Genomic DNA, 17,085 nt, shown 5'->3' with positions numbered 1-17,085 from the left:
GTCAGAGAGGGAGTCGTGCTGCTGCTATTCAGTAGTTGACCACCAGCAGCCACACAGGGCAGCTCAGGCCACAAGCCACAGGGCCCCCCCGTCTCCCGAAGGGCAGAGGGTGTCAGCAGGACCCTATTACCAGAGAAGCTTAACAAATAAATAAAACAGGCGGGAGAAGCAGCCACTGCCTTCTCCATTAGCTGTCACCCCGCCCCAGATTCCAGAGATCGACCCCTCCTGTCTGCAAGAATGGGATGGGCAGGATCAGCCAGAAAAATCTGTTCCAAAGTGCTGCACAAGCTAGTCCTCTCCCTCCCTTTGCGGCCACGATGCCATTTCCTCCTCTGTACCCTGGGGAGACAGAGGTGAAGTGACCTGCCATGGTCACCAGTGAGTCAGTACCAGAGCGAAAAGCTCAGGAATTCCTGGCTCCTAGCCCTATGCTCAGTCCTAAGCACACTGCATCTTCAGCCCAGTTTGCAGGGGCTGGAAACAGCTGTGGTCCAAAGGGTGGGTAACCACCTGCCTTTGAATTCAACAGCAGATGCTACTGAGGTCCTTCAGAAAGAGATGGTTTGATCCCAGTACCTGCCACCCCTTACGTGAGAAGTTCAGCAGGCACAGCTGTTACAACATGTTGTATAAATTTTTCTAGCCAATGGTTGCTGCGAGAATAATGCGACAGGCAGCACTTATTCTTTGCAATTCATTCTTAGGAAGTTGCATCTTCCTCCATCAAACTCTTTCATTAGCTCTTTAAAGGGCCTTATCATGCAATAAAATCTTTAGGGAAGGTTTAGAGTAGGCACCCAACCTCCTCCAGAGAAGAGGTGTTTAAAGCACAGATTGGATGGCCAGTTAAAAACAACCAGCCAGAGGTCTGGGGGAGGTCTCCAGTCATGATCACAACAACAGGTGTTTTTTTCTCCTAACCTCAATGAGTCCTGAAACCTATCCAAACCCATCAGCTGGAAAGTGCACACACCCTAATCATCCTAATTACAGCCCAACTCGTCAGCCTGGGGAAAGCTCCCATGCTCCAGTCACAGGACCCAGCTGATTCCCTTTGAAGTGCCGTGATTAGCTCGTCTGGAGCATTGGCTCAGTACAACCATCCTCCAATTCCAGGGCTGCCTTTTAGACCAAATTTACTGCAATCAGAGATCTACCCCTGTGGCATCTAAGGACCAAGCCCTTAAACCAGAACTTAATGCATAGTGGACAGTTTAATATAGAACATCAGAAAATACAAGTGATCCCGTTCCTCTCCCTGGCACGGGGCTAAACTCTGATCTACCACAGAACTGTGAGCGGGATATGACCCCACTGGGCAGGGACCGCTTCCGTCAGAGGCGCAGATCAACCTTCCAACAGCATTCAGCATCAGGGTTACTTCGGAGCCACCTCTCCCCGGGAGTCCCACGTTCTGGTTGCCATCTGTGGAGTCTTTTCCCACCTAGGCTGGCTAGGAAGCTGTGGCCATTCCTGTGATGCAGACCTTGCTGCTGTGATCCACTCCTCTCACCTGGAGGACAGATCCCTGCAGAGGACTCTGCTTGAGCCTCCCAGGAGAGGGCTCAGACACCTCAGCTAGCGCAGAATGGAACGGTTTGTGTGGTGTGGCATACACTGCTAGGAGCACGGAGCAGCAGGCTGCATGCTTTGCCTCCAGCAGGTGTGGGTTACAGTCCAGAAAGCCCTGAATGGCCTCAGCTCCCGTTACACCAGGAATCGCCCTGCTCCATGTGTCCTGTGATGGGAATTACAACCTGCTGAATGGCTCTTGCTGCCAGTCCCAGGTCTGGACTCTGTTCCTTGCCACTGGCTATGGAATCAGCAGAGCGACAACCCCGGCAACATGCTGCCTCTAGCAAGCCCCTAGGCACGGGCAAGGCCTTCCTGTTTGCTCAAGCTTTTGACCTCTACTAATAAGCAGCAAGGACGTCAGGCCTTTCCGACACTGGGCCTTGGAGGTAGGGGAGAAAGGAGGGGGACAAGCCCAGAGCAATTTCTCTCTCCTCTCCCCTCCCCCCAACCTGGGAGCAGAACGTGCCAGTGAACAAGGGGATTTCCAGCTATCACCAGCGTGAGGGATCGGGGTGGCTTTGCAGAAAGATGACTCAGGCTGCCGAGTGGCAAACCACCCTGTCACGCCAGCACAGGCAAGACTGGCAGCAGGGCACTTGGCAGAGGGACCCGGAGGGGGAGGACGAGTGAAGCAAGTTTTCTAATGATCAATGACAACAGAGGTGCAAAGTCTGACTTGTGTCTGCCAGGCTCCAGGGGCCCAACGGTGCAGGGCCTCTGAAGACCTCACTCAGCAGGAGGAGCTACCAGGAGTTTCTCCCAGTCCTCAACTACTCACCCAAGGGTTAGAGCTTCCCACTGCTGGCACTAGGTCCGAGCATGCCTGTCTTTCCAAAGGCTGCCGACCTACAAGTGAAACCCTATCAACCATTAACCACAAGTACACAGCGTTTCCATAGCAACCCTGTCAAAAAACAACAGAGCAGTCCTGGGAACCTCAGCGGGATCCCAACACCCAGCCTGAACACAGGCGCTACCAGCCTTTCTGACAGGGCGCTCCCCCGCTGGGCTCGCTGCTCCCCCGCTGGGCTCGCTGCTCCCCCGCTGGGCTCGCTGCTCCCCCGCTGGGCTCGCTGCTCCCCCGCTGGGCTCGCTGCTCCCCCGCTGGGCTCGCTGCTCCTGTGAGACCCCACCTGTCCTTCCTCTGTCTGCTTCACAAACACAGAGAAAGAGGGAGCCTTGCTCCCAGGCCTTCCCTATGGGCATAGGCTCTGCCCCAGCTCCTGCCAACTTTGCCATAACCAATGCCCCTAGTAGGGGCAGGAAGACTTGCTGAAGCTATCCAAGAGGGCACCACACAGGTGAGGGGCAAAGGACTATGGCTTGATTTTACAGCCGTGCTGAACAGCCAGGCGTGTTTGGACCGGGATGCACAACAGTCACATCTAGACTAGATCACAACAGCAAAAATAAAGCGGGTCCTAAGCTCTGCCCAACACCAGCTCATTCTTGGGCTCAGCTGCAAAAGAACTCTGCCCCACACGACATCTGGGACCTTAAAAGTGCAGTGGTCACACTGGCCCCCACTGTTCCGAATGCCCCATCAAAGTCTCCAGTATGTTGCCTTTCACCATGCTCTTCAAAGGGTTTGACCCCTAGCCAGAGTTGATTCTCCCCCCACAACCCACTTCCTGGCATGGCTACACATTGTTCCTCACAAGCCATGAGGAAGCCAAATGCAGGCTGGAGGAGACCCCAAGCACCAGTTTGTCTTCTTGAGAAGAAGTTTAGACAATGCACCAAGCATTCTGCCAGTTATGAAAGAGGCATTTCCAGGGATGGTGCAGTCACAAGCCAAAGTTGTGACACTAGACACCTCACAACTCTTGGTACCAGTCACACACAAAATCAGCTTTCCTTTGTTCCATAGTAGCCAGTGAAAGAAGCCACCAGCCAACCCCAGGACACCGGAGCAAAGGCAGCTAAGTACTGACGGTTCCTCTGCACCAGCTCATTCTTCACAGAATGCTTAGCATGGGAATTTCATCCCCAACGTCACTTAGCAGAAGCTCGAGAAGCCAGATTTAAAGGCTGCCAGATCTTTGATGATGTTAGGGAACCAACGTCTTGGCTCTGTCAGAGCCGGCAGTGGGAATTGCCATCTGGACAAACCCTCCTTCTTCAGCTCATCTTTGGGCACTTGTTGTCAACACTGAGACACGGGAGTGAGGAAGTGGGTTTAAGTGGGACTGAGGTGGGTTGAGGGGGATTGTGTCTTCTGGAGACCCATGAAGAGGAAGTGGAACTTGTGGTCTCCTTCTAATTTGGTCTTCTGATTTTGCAAGTATCCTGGGATAACACTAAATTGGAGTGGGCAGCATTGACTGGAGGAGGCGATAGGTGTAGCAAAGGATTATGGGGTAGTGGCTAGGTCTACTCCCAGAGGCCAGGTTTGGAAGTTTGAGAGGTGCAGCACATTTGTAAAGGAAGCGTGATGTGTAGCGAGGGATGGAACCAGAAACCACTGACACACCTGCGACCCAAACTCTGCTTTAGCCAGATGGTTTTTGGTTTACAGATGTGGATTGGAGGCGCCTCCAAAGAGGGCCCCATTGCCTGCGCATTTGCAAAACACCTAGCCTACCAGTGGGAGCTATAATGAACAAAGAACTATTCATTCTCTCTGAGATGGGTCAGAGGCATCGCACACAGTCGTGACCCCAGAACGCACGCACAACACAAGGCAGCTCAGCTCAGCTCCAGCTTGCACTCGCCAAGAGAACCAAAGCTCCATCCGAGGGCGGGGGGCAGGGCACACTTAACCTATCCACAAGCTCAGAGAGAACAGAGGCGCTGCGTTTGCTGGACATGCTATTATCCAGAGGCTGGCAATTACTATTATCTAGTGTGAGGTGTTTTACAGACAGCTGTGGAAGGGCCACTCCCCGTAAAACCATACAGTCCAAGAGACCACAGCCCTGTAGACAGATTGTCTGCTTTGATTTTATTGGTCATGCCTGAGAACCAGCTATTTATAGCCAAACCAAAACTAAGTCCCCCCATTTAAGTAATTAATAAGTAAGTAATAATTTCCTTATTTACACAATGTCCAAGGCCAAACAGATGACCCACTCGTATTACCAAAACTTCAGTAAGAAGAGCAGGAAATGGGCATTCCTGCTGCCAGGCACAGGGATGATAGTGAAGGCAGATTGTCAGTGAATAAACACAAGCCACACACCCAAAGACTGCTCGTTAGAACAAGTCTGCTTTCAGCTTGCCTTACGCCTCCCATAGCTCGAGGGGAAAGGGCAGATTTCAGTGAGCCTCTCTGCTTGTTAACACTTTCATGTCAGGAGCAAGAGCCACTGAGAAACATTTACCGGCCTAGTCCATAACTTCAGCCACGGTTACAGCACTAGGCTCAAAAGCATAAAGCAAACTGCGGTCTTCTGACCAGCCATATCTCCACAGCTCTCCCTTTTCCCAGCTGCTAATACGTTACATTCTTTCCTAAGTGTACTTGTCCCCATCAGTGGTCCCTGCTGTAAGGGTGTTATCTGGTGGCTTCTCCAGCACCAGCCATTTTTACATCCAAATTGAACTAGAAAAACAGCCAAACAGGGATTAATTTGAGGCAGTCCCATGGGCCAGGTTATTGCGGGGGGCAGACGGGATGATCACAGTGGTCCCTTCTGGCCTTAAACTCTATGACCCTATGATCAGGAACAGTCCAAGGGAAATGCTCTCCGTATGAAGGTGTGAGCTGCCCTAAGACAAAGGGTGAGAACACCTGCCTCGAGTGGAGCATTCAAGGAGCTGAGAAGTCACCTTACCTTTGCCCAGCACTCGGCCAGTTTCCAGATCCCGCTGGGAGACAGGGAAGGTGTAGCTCTCCGAGCCGAAACCTGGCTGGCACTGCGACACCTCTTCACAAAACCACCGGCCAGCCTGGTGCCCAAGAAATAAGCGTTAGTAAGTCTCACATCCTGGCCTGGCCCTGTCGGTGATTTCCCTTGAACCCCGTTGCGCTGATCCCCGAAAATCCTGCCTAGAGAGTTCTACTCTGGAGGATGCAGAAGGAACAGGTCCCAAATCTCCCGAGCCCCAGGGGATCTGTATCTGGCATCGGGGACAGGTCACAAGCAGTGCGTCCCCCAGAGCATCCCCCTGTCTAGAAGGAAATTCCACCTGCAACTCAGCCCTCCGCTGCCCTCTGCACTGCCCAAATCCAGATGAGGCAGGAGCACTAGGCTCCAGGGAGAAAGTCTGTGTCACAGGCCGGCAGCCTCACGACAGAGCCTGTCCCATGAGACTCCCAGCCCAGGATCGGAGCCCCAGAGAGTCCAACAAGCCCTGAACTCTGGAGTCAGGGCCTGGCTATGGCGCACAATGCTGGCCACTGCCGCCCCGGCACACCACAAGTACAGCAACCCACTGCCTAGGTAAGCGGCGCCCCGGAGGCGGCATGGGGGGGGCACACTGCAGGGGGTACTACCCTAACAAAGCGGGGTGGCAGCGAGGCAGCCAGGGTGGGAGCTGCCCTTACACAGCCGGGGTGGGGGCAGGAGAGGGGGACAGCAGGGCAGCTGAGGTGGGAGCTACCCTTACACAGTGGGGGTGGGGGCAGGAGAGGGGGCAGCAGGGCAGCCAGGGTGGAGCTGCCCTTACACAGCTAGGGTGGGGGCAGGAGGGGGCAGCCAGGGTGGGTGCTGCCCTTGCACAGTGGGGTGGGGGCAGGAGGGGGAATAGGGGCAGCCGGAGGGGATTAGGAGGCAGCTGAAGGGAGCTGCCCTTACACAGCCAGGGTGGGGGCAGGAGGGGGCAGCTGGGTGGGTGCTGCCCTTGCACAGTGGGGGTGGGGGCAGGAGGGGAATGGGGGCAGCCAGGGTGGGAGCTGCCCTTACACAGCCAGGGTGGGGGCAGGAGGGGGCAGCCAGGGTGGGAGCTGCCCTTGCACAGTGGGGGTGGGGGCAGGAGGGGGCAGCCAGGGTGGGGCAGGAGCGGAATGGGGGCAGCCGGGTGGGAGTTGCCCTTACAAAGGGGAGCGTGGGAGGCTAAGGGGGGGGGCAGCCGGGTGCCCCAGGAAGCGGCTCCGCACAGCCCCCCGGCAGTGAGCCCCGGCCTCTCCCTTGCCGAGCAGAGCTGGGGGGCGCAGTCCGGCCCCGCGGCTCCCAGCGCCCCAGCCCCGGTACCTGCAGCAGCAGCAGGAGGCAGAGCCCGGGCAGGCGGCCCCGCGGCGGCCCCATGGGGCAGGAGGCGGCAAGTCGGTGCGGGCCGAGGGTCGCTTCGCTTCGCTCCGTGCGCGCTGCAGCGCCGAGTGCCGGCCGGGCAGGTGCGGCCGCTCCCAGCTCCCCGTCCCGCCCCGTCCCGCAGGTGAGGAGGCGGGACTCGCGGCCCTGCCCCGCCGGGCGGGGCCCCGCGGAGCGCCCTGTGCCGGGGGTCGGTGCGCTGCGCTGCGCCGCGCTGCGCCCTGTGCCGGGGGTAGGTGCGCTGCGCTGCGCTGCGGCCCGACCCCCGAGGCGTCTTGCAGCGCCCCCTGCGCGGGGCATCCCGCTCCCAGCCCTGCCTGGTGCCCGGACAGGGCTCGCCCGCGGGCTCCTGGCAGCCGAGAGCGGGACTCCGGGGCAGGTCCCTGCCGATGAAATAACGACCAGTGTGTGGGATGGCAGCGCCCTGGCCGAGCAGGCTCCTCCGCGCTGGGTGCCCCCAGAGCCAGTCCCTGCCCTGGAGCACACGGGGGAGCCTGGGCTCACGTCCAGGGGAGCTGCCAGGACAGTGCCCGCTGGCAGACAGACCCACCCCAGCCTGCAGCCGGTAGGAGCCTGGGCTCCCCAGGAGGTGCCTAGAGCCCCAAGGGGACACCAGACAAATCTGACGGGTACAGGGACGAGGTAACGAAATGATCCTCGCTGAGGCAGAGCGGTTCCAGCCCCAGCCCCAGCCCAGCCCCTGGAAGCTGTCGCTGCGTTTTGTCCTTGCCCTTCTAGCCTCCCTAACTGTGGCACAGGTCAGAGGAGCGAATGCAAAGGCAGCCCTGCAGGAAGCGGCGTTTCCATTGGGGATTTTCGGGAGAGGCAGATTTCCCAAACCAGGCCCTGGGCGCTGCTCAGAAACAACTCACGGGCCCTTGAATTGCAAGGCCTCATGTCTGTGCAGCACCCGCCGCACTGGGGGCCCCAGCTCAGCTGATGCTGCTGGGTGCTACCCAAAAATACAAACTGTCCCCCCTCAGTCACGTCACACCCTGCCCCTCACCCGTTGTCTGTTGGGATTCCGGTGAGGAGGTAGAACCAAACAGATCGGGCTCTTTGTGTTTGCGGGTTTAGGTTCTCAGATTGTAAAGTTTTCAGGAGAGGAAACTTCTGTCGTGTAATAAGAGTGTCCTGACCTCTGCAGGTTCCGGTGACATTGGAAAGCGCTTGATCCTGGCTCTTGGGGTTTGCAATGGTTGGGATCTATGGTCACCTGGTGGAAACTCGCCAAGCTCCACTGGTGTCACTGCCAGGTTCCACCAGATGAGGAGCTGGTCTCTGAACTTTCAGTCTTTATTGCAGGCTAAATGGCCACCTGATGGCAGAAACAGGTGGCTGAGGTGCCGTTTCTGCGCAAACACAGAGCAAATGCTTTCCCGGAAACAGCTGTTTGTGAATTTGCCTGACGCTGTCCAGTCGTCAGCAAACAGAAGAAAAGCACAGCTGGACCTGGGAACTGACCGGACTGAGGAAGGCAGAACCAGCTGCTTGGTGTGAATTTAGGCCCAGGTCCTCAGAGGTATTTAGGCTCCTACATTCCCTCGAAATCGGTGGAAGTTAGAAGCTGAACTGCCTTTGAGGATCTGGTCATAGGGCCTCCCCCAGCTTTCCTGGTCCCTATTGTGCCCCAGCTCAGATGAGAGAGGGCGAGGGCCAGCCCCTCAGCCCTGTGCAAACGGTGGGTGGGTTCGTAAGTGGGAGGGGTGGGTAGAGCCAGATGCCTTGTCACAAATGTCTGTAAATCTGCCTGTCAACGGGAGCATCAAAGCTTTCCTGGCTCTGGGAACACTCCCCAGCCTGGAAGGCAGGGCCAGGCTGCAGGGCAGCCCAGGCTAGGGGAGCCTTCTCTCCCTCTCCCTCTGGCTTGCTCAGAAGGACATATCAGCATCTGTCTCTTCCCGAGAGGGAGGGAGAAGGGGGGATTTTGGCCCCAAGGGCCTGGGTGACTCTCACCCCCTGGCTGGCGGGAAATCATCCCTGTGGTGGTGCAGGGACCCAGGCGAGGTGGACTGAATTGCACCTCTTAAGATGAGGGGCTGGTTAGCACCTTTAAACCTGGTCACGGGAAATGCGTTCACACGCTGTCCCTGCAGCGGGTCTCAAACAGGGCCTGGCTTGTGGCACAGCTGGACGCCCCGGTGCATGTCCTCCCGCCAGTGCCTGGCAGTGCTCTGTCTCAGGCACCACAGAGGTAGCCCCGGTGCTCTGGGGGGTCTCTGCATGCAGCTCATTCTAAAAGGTCTCGACTGCTGGCCTCTCCGGCCTGGCATGCCTGCTGCAGTTCTGTCACTTCCCCTCTGCACTGCTGCTGGCCACTGTCACCCCTTCACCTGCCCCCGTGCGATCCTTTCACAGCTGGCCACGGCTTTACGCCTGCTCCTAGCTGTGCCTGCAAACCCCTTCCCCCCACAGACCCAGGAGAGCCCGTCCCCTGGTGTGCTCCACACGAGGGAGCGCTGGAGTAGTTGTGCAAAGGCAGTTCAGAAATACGTGGGGTTCCCCGTTTTCCGGGACCCTGGGCAGTGGCGTTCACAATGGTCGGTCTGGGACGGTGGGGCTGGAGGGCTGATCGGGTCGACAGAGGTAACCCAGTATCTGCACTCGCACTGTGCCGACCAGGGCTCAGCACCACGCGGGGCAGGGATGTTACTGCGGCGCCATAGCAGGACACTTCCAGCGGTGGGGGAGACATGCCCAGCTAGGCCAATGCAAGGCGGCTTTTGTCTACCTAACTCTGTAGCCTCATGCTGCAGCTGGATGTGCTCCCGCCGCCCCGGGACACAAATCACCCAAGGGAAGGGGCGGGGAAGAGCCCTGCCAACTGCCTGTGAAACGGAAGCCTCAGAAAATGCCTGGGAGCCTCCCTTGCCCTCTGAGCATCTGGGGAAGGCAAATATTTGCACAGTGCAATGAGGCAGCCTGCTGGGGGCTGCCCCAAGCGTCCAGAGTCCAAGGTGCTCATCCCTCCCCCTCTCCCCCCCCGGCATTGCTCAGAGCCTTGTCTCCATCACCCGCCTCCCCTCCCAGTAGCTGATCCGCTCCCATGTGAATCCCCCCCCCCCACACACACACACAGGAACTCACACTGTTTGCTGGCATCACATCAGTCACTTGGCTTGTGTCCCCCCCTACCCCGCCTGGGCTAGCTTGAGTATTTAGCCCTTGGGGGAGGGACCAGCTACTCGGTGTTGGTGTAGCGCCGAGCCCAGTGTGGCCTGCTGAGCCAGGGGCCCTGCTGTGAGAAACAGGATTAATTACAAACCCCCCAAGCCGGGCTGCCCACGCTCTGGGTGTGTGGTGCCAAGCGCTCGGGCGCATCCTGTGGCCAGGCTAGCACAGCTGAGCCCCTAGGAATCGCCCTAGCGGGTCAGAGCAGGGGTCCATCACCGCCCCTCCCCCTGCCGCTGCCAGGAGCCAGTGCCAGCTGCTCAGGAGGGTGGGGGTGCAGGAGGCGATTATGGACCCTGCTGAACCTGACTCAGGCTCCTCACACTCCTATTTCCCACATTCTCCTCCCGGCTTCAGGGTCAGACACCGAATGAACCCGGGAGCGGCACTGCTGCTGAGCCCACGGCCTCGCTCTCACTGCGCTCGTGTGGTACAAACACAGCGTGCGGCCGCCATGTGCTGGGCATAAGCCGGGTCGGTGCATTTCACTGGTCAACTGATTTAAATCCCTGCTACTGACTCCACAAGGGAGGCACCGCAGACCCCCCAGGCCCTGGTTCATTGCCCCAGGGACATTCCCTGGCGGGCTAAGCTCATGGCACAAAAGGGGCACAGTGCATCAGCCAGTTCCCCCCACGGCCTCACAGCATCCCCGAGCGCTTGTCTCCACAGGCCCTAGGTGCTGCATGAAGGCACCCGCCAGGGACCAGAGCTCTGCATCTCGCCCACAAACCAGAGCAGCCTGGCGGGAGCTGGGTCTCTCGGAGTCACTCTCCCGAAGCAGCTGCTGAGTGGTCTCCCCTGTCAGCAAGTGGGGGGTGTTCAAACCCCACGGGAAATGTGCTCCAAGGGGAACGTTTGCCATGTGCCCAGTGGGCAGGTCACATGGCTCCTGCCAGCTGAGCTGCATTCCCCAGGGAAGCCCACTCAGGCATCTGAGCAGCACCAAGCCCCTCGTCACTTGCAGGCTGGCCCATCCCATTCCCTGGGGTTCTGCGCAGCCCACACACAGCCACAGCAAGTCCGAGGGGCTTCAACGGGGGGGCGTCCCCGCCCCGAACCTCAGCTGATGTGGGGATTTATAAAGGTACAGAAGGCGCAATGGGCAATAATCCCTCCTTTGGCCCAGCTTGGGCCTGGGCTGACTGTTTAACCCATTCGGGACGGCCTCTCCCCAGCTGCCTGGGCAGCGCTGGGCATGGTGGCGCTCTGGTCTGCGGTAGGACCTGGAGGTGCTCCCCTCCTAGCTCATACTAATGAACACTGCCCAGAGACGGGCTCAGGCCTGGGCGCCTGCAAGGCCTTTGTGGTCACTGTGGCTAGCAGGTAATGCCCCCGGCGCTGCTGGGTCATGCTGATGCTCTCCGCTGAGCACTGCCCCAGGGGTAGCCGCTGCTGCCGTTGCTGTTCCCCACCTGCGCTGCCTCCTTGCCATAAGGGACGTGATGGTGCTCACGTCCCAGGGGCCTGCAGCTGCTGGCAGGCTTGCAGTGGTGAGGAGCCAGGGGCAGTGCTGAGCAGAGATGGGCAGGATGCCAAGCCTGGAGCAGGGTGAGGCTAGGACATGGAGCTGGGGCAGGAAGGAAGGGTGCTTGTGGCTGTCATGCAGGGGGCTGGATGGGGCGGGTGGTGGCTGAGGGGCAGCAGGGACAGGACTGGGGCGGGGCGGGGCAGAGCGGAACGGCAGGCTGGCCAGTACCTCCAGGGAGCGCCCGGCTAGCTGCAGGGAGCGCCCCAGCAGGAAGATGGTGCAGCAGAATCAGACGTGAGGGGCTCCCCGGTCAGACAGAGCCCAGCCCCGCCCTCCCATCCAGCTGCGCTCCTCAGCTGCCTGTACAAACCTCCTGTGCGGGCACAGGCCTCACCTATTGCGCAGGGTGTTTTTCCCTTCAACAGTGACGTTCCCAAAGCCCTTTCCCCGCAGTCACAGGCAGGAGCCCGGCCTTCTGGCTCTAGCCGCTCCTGTCACGGTGCCCGGCTGTGCCATCCCGTCAGTCGGTGCCGGTTCAGCTTTGCACATCCTTGGCTCTGACTGCGGGAGCCAGAGCACTGAGGAGACAACAGCCGTTACCGGGGTCGGGGCTGCAGGCCCCAGCTTTCTGAACGCTGCTTTGGGGGCAGGGCACTCGAAAGCTGAGCGCCAGGTCTAGCTACTGGTGAGCGGGCCAGGGCCGATGTGCCCAGGGGGGGTTCCAGCCCAAGCCCGCGGTGGGATGCTGTGGGGGAGGTCTAGTTACCAAGAGGCTTTGCACATCCCGCACAACAGGGATGCTCGAGGGAAACGCAAACCCAAGGAAGAATTTGGAATTGACTCTCCCTGTTTGCAACCCTGGGGCCCCTGCCCCCCACAGCTGGAGCCGGCCCAGCGCACTGCTCCCTGGCGCTGTCCGGGACCTCGGGGAGGTTACCACGTTTAGTGCAAAGCACCTAGCGGCCTCACTGCTAATGAGATGGGCCCTGCCCAAGCGGTCACAGGCTGGGTCCAGGCACACACAGCGCCGCCAGCCAGCTCTCCAGAGCCGAATCAGCAGCAGCCACGGCCCATCGGCCGCCCGGCGCGGGTGCTGTGGGGTGGAACGACGGGTCCGTGGAGCCGAATCTCAGCCTTGAGCTGTGTCTACGCTGGTCCGTTGGTGTAGCCGTGCTGGGCCAGGACAGAGACACGAGCTGGGTGAAGATGAGCTCGGCGGAGAGAAGGAAAGTTCTTCCCTCACCCGCCTTGTCCATCACCGTTCCCCCCTTTCAGCTGCTCCCGGGGACAGCTCGCGAGGGGGAGACACCAGCGGCTGCTGTGCGCACGGTGCCCTCCAGGCCTGCTTGGAGCAGGGCAAGCTGACTCGTTGGGGGGCCCGGGGCCCGCTCTGGGCTAGCGCCCCCTGGTGACCACGGCGGTGGAGCTGAGCATGTGCCCGCAGGGGGACTCCACGCTCGGAAGCACCTGCTTGGTTCTCAGAGTTAACGTGTCCCCATCTTGTTCTGGGGAGAGTGGGGCCGCTGCCCCTGCAGCCCCTGGCGAGCCCCTGAGCTAGTGCTGGAGGTGGGTCACACTGCTGCCCAGGCTGGCAGCTGGGCAGGGCTGTGCTGAGTCGAGCTGCTCTCCTGCTGCTGCCTGGTTGAGGTGCCCAGGGGCGCTGGCTAGCGCAGGTGGAGCTCGGGGAGAGCCCAGAGTCGCCGGTGGGCACTCAGCATCAGCAAGGCCCTTTGTCCTAGGGCACCCTCCACTGGTGGGTGCCTGCCCGTGAAAGCAACCCCGGTGCCAGGTTGGCAAGCTGGGTGAGAAGCCAATGCCTGCTGCAGGGGAGGAGGCGGAAGCGAGGGCCCTGTCCTGAGTGGTGGGCACAGAGCTGAGCCCTGCCTCTGCCAAACGCAGGGGAAGGGAAAGGCTGATGGTGCTGGGATGTGCCGCCTGGGGGGCTGATCTGCACTGAGCACGCTGCAGGTGCCCAGGGGTCCTACAAACAACAGGGTGTCGTCTTCTCCTGGGGGAGTTCAGTACAGATCCAGGGCAGCTGCAGGGGGGACACTCAGAGGAGCAGGGGGCAGGCGCTGGTGCAGAGACGCAGGGACTGTTATTTTCCCCTGCAGGCCAGCAGCAGCCGTTCTCAGAGACGAACAGGAAAGGCTGGTTTTGGAACCAGCCCCGGGCTTGGCCCTTGCTGCAGGAGGATGCTGCACCCACATCTGTAGGGCCAGCTGCCCAGCCCCTGCGGGGAGCTCCATGCACCGTCAGGGGCTGCGTGCAGGGCTAGATGCCCCAGCCAAGCAAACGGGCTGGAGGGAGCAGGTGGGTGAAATGGAGCTGTCCGGGTCTCGCTGCAGCCCCCCATGTTAGCCACACAGGGGGCAGGCAGAGACCCACCTGGGGTTGCCAGGCAGCCGGGTTTCAGCTGGAACAGCCGGTTGAAAAGGGATCCTGGTGGCTCCAGTCAGCACTGCCGACCAGGCCACTAAAAGTCCAGTTGGTCACCCTGGCTGGCATCTCCCTCCAGCTCTTAGGTGCAGGGGTGGCCGGGGGGCTCGGTGCGGTGCCCCCGCCCTGAGTGCCAGCTCCACAGCTCTCATCGGCTGGGAAGCACTCAGGGTTGTTTGTCCACACTGCAGTTACAAACCCAGAGCAGGCCCCTGCCAGCTGAGTTGGACTCATGGGGCTTGGGTAAGGGGCTGTTTAAATGCAGCGTAGACCTCTGGGCTTAGGCTGGAGCTCAGGCTCTGGGACCCTCCGCATGGAGCCCAAATGGCATCTGAGCAGTGTAGACACCTCCGGGGTGAGCATCAGGCCAGGGGCAGCTGGAGCAGCTCCCGCAGTGCTGGGTTCAGGCACTGGCTGCATCCAGCCTCCCCGCACCCCCAAGGAAGGGCACTGTGGGGAGAAGGCAGTCTGTGCCCCCCCTACACACACTGAGCAAAGCGAGGAGCCAGGGCCTGGCCTCAGTTTCCAGGCTGCTCTCTGGGCTCAGGAGTGGCCCCCTCCCCCAGCCTGTGATTTCTCTGGAGCAGGCAGATTAGCCCTGGGCAGAAGGAAGAGGCCAGGCTGGAGCAGGGGCTTTCTGCTGCCCAGCAGGGACCTGGTAAAGTAAAAGGTGCCTGTGGAGGTTCCTGTGAGCTGCAGGCCCAGACCTGTTCAGTCTGGTGAAGGGAGAAAGCGAAGGCATGTGCTGCAGGAGGGAAAGTCACCATCCACCCCAGGGCTAGCACAAGAGGGGGGGGGGGGAAGAATACAGGCCCCAGGCCCCAGCCCCCCCTAGCATGGGGAGAATAAGGCAGGAAAAGTGGGGACTGGGGCCCTGTTACCTTTCCCCACTCCCCAAGCAGGGTTTGAAACTCAGCTGCTTTAGTGACTTCCTGGCATTCATCTCTGCAGTGCTAAGGTCCTTGGGCCTGGCCCTACCCCTGCTCATGAGCACAGAGGATGCAGGTTTAATCCCCCCAGCACTGCAGGGCACCTCACCCCCAGAGCAGCTGCCTCCTCACAGCTGGAACATGGCAGCTTTTTAGCAGCCTACAGCAACAGGCACCAGCGAAGCAAGAGCCAAGCATGCACCTGTAGGGCAGGACACCTGGGTTCCCTTCCTGTTCTACCACTGGCTGGCTCAGGGGAAATCCTTTCTGGGGGTGTCCCAAGCAGCTCTAGGGTGACCAGACATCCCAATTTTATAGGGACAGTCCTGATATTTGGGGTTTCTTATTGTCATAAACAGTTAGTTAAGGGTTAAGGTTTCTGTCTACCTGTAAAGGGTTAACAAGCAGTACCTATGGACACCTGACCAGAGGACCAATCAGGGACAAGATATTTTCAAATCCCTGTGGAAGTTTTTTTTTCCCCCCTGTTCTTTGTTTTTTTAGAGAGTCTCTCTTGGGTATTAAGAGTCCAGACAGCTTAATCAAGTCCTCCCAGGTTTCTGCAACAAATTCTTCTATTCAAGCTAGTGAGTATTAGCCAGGAACTAGTATTCTTATACTTTTATTTCTGTATTTGCAACTCTGTGTTTGGCTATAGAATTTCTTTAAGTCTGTACTGTATTGCTTTTACTGAGAAAGAAAGGAGGGGGAATTCTCTCCCGAGATTGATAAGTTTAGACCCTGTATTGTTCCAATTTGGTTACAAAGACAGTGACTTTTCTTTTTTATTCTTTAATAAATTCTTTTCTATTAAGGACTTGGTTGGTCTTTCCTTGGGTGGATTCTCAGGGAAAGAGGAGGGGGAGGATTCCCTCTATAGTTAAATCCCGGTGTCTCTCCTAGGAAAAGGGAGGGGGGAGGAAGCAGTGGGGAATGGTTTATTTCTCCTGGGTGTAAGAACTCCATAGATTTGGGGCTCTTGGAATCCCCTAGGATTTTGGGGAAGGACTGTGTCTCAATCCACATTTCCTGATTGAGTGGTGGCAGCTTTTACTAGATCTAAACTAGGATTTTAGTTTAGAGGGAAACCAGGCAGGTCCCCACATTGGAACCCAACAGCTCCAAGTGGGGGTAAGACCTATGACACTTATATCGTCTCCTATTACCCCCCACCCCGTCCTGATTTTTCACACTTGCTGTCTGGTCACCCTAAGCAGCTCTGAGGTTGCCAGGGCAGCTGCTGCAGAGGGCAGTGCTCACTCCAGGGCTCAGGCACTTACTGTCAATACAGGGTCTCACTGGGCAATTCACATGACAAGCCTGATTCACCCCCAAACTCCAGCCCTTGGAGCTCGGGAAGCTCCTGGTCACTTTGTTTAGGGCAGCATGGAGGAAATGTCACTGGCTCCTTCCTGCCCACGCTGCATCAGCCCAGCTGTCACCAGTTCACCAGCCTCTAGCACACACTCTGCACCGGTGACTGTCACCCAGCCCAGCAGCAGGGGCCTCCTCAGCCCCCTGCAAACACAAAGGAAGCTCCCGTGGGCAGCAGCCACTTGCTCCCCAAAGCCTTTCTGCAGCTGAATATTTGATCACTGCTCATGTGAGCTGCGGTTCGGCTGGTGAAGCCAAGGCCGGAGCAGCCCCAGGAGCCTGACAGCTTTAGATGTCACTTCTTGTTCGTAATGAGGTTCTGGACCTTTCCTGGGCTGGCTCCGGCTCCCTGTGACAGAGGCAAGCAGCTGTAATTACACAGGTTATAAGCAGCAACAACATTCACTCTTGCAAACCTCTCCTCCACCTGGGCTAGCCAGGCTCCCAGCTCCGCTCTGCCTCTGCAGCTCTGTTTGGAGATCAGTGGCCTTGGCAGCTTCTAAGCTCTTGTTTATGGCTCAGGTTTGCAAGAGGGCTGGGATGAGCAGGGGCTGCTCTGGCAGCCTGGCTGTGCCGCACAGGCTGTGTATTGACGGGGTGTGGGTGAGGCTAGTGCAGGACAGTTTAAGGCTGCATGGGCCAGGGTAGCCCAGCTAGACACCTCCCTGCCCCCCCCCCAAAAAGCAGGCCTAGTCTCTGCCAAATCCTGCAGCTGTTCACCTGCAGCAGGATCACCCCCAACCCAGGGTGACAAACGCCTACAGTTATGCATTTCCAGGAGGAAGGCAGCAGCTGAACGCCCTTCAGATAGCAGCAGCTTGCTGGCTGGTCCCAGTACCAGCATTGCTAGAGGCTAAAATCCCTCTGCTTCCCCCTCAGCAGCCAAGCAAGGCGGGCCAGCCACTGGGACAGTATCTGCAGGCCTGAGGGC

At 58.8% G+C, this 17,085-nt stretch overlaps 1 protein-coding gene across 1 annotated transcript in view; it reads right to left on the bottom strand.

Moving 5' to 3' along the window:
• LOC120384549 (B-cadherin-like) overlaps positions 1-6,870 on the bottom strand; it is a 40,218-nt gene extending 33,348 nt beyond the window's left edge. The window contains exons 1-2 of the mRNA XM_039503406.1: positions 6,714-6,870; positions 5,355-5,469 (exon numbers count right to left, since the gene is read on the bottom strand). Of these exons, the coding sequence (XP_039359340.1) occupies positions 5,355-5,469; positions 6,714-6,767 (169 nt within the window). The 5' untranslated portion in view covers positions 6,768-6,870. The remainder of the gene's footprint in view (positions 1-5,354; positions 5,470-6,713) is intronic.
• Between the last annotated feature and the right edge of the window lie 10,215 nt (positions 6,871-17,085).

The sequence above is a fragment of the Mauremys reevesii genome, linkage group 16 (assembly GCF_016161935.1).
Source record: "Mauremys reevesii isolate NIE-2019 linkage group 16, ASM1616193v1, whole genome shotgun sequence".
NCBI classification, from domain to species: Eukaryota; Metazoa; Chordata; order Testudines; family Geoemydidae; genus Mauremys; species Mauremys reevesii.
This window is presented reverse-complemented; position numbering and strand designations above follow the sequence as displayed.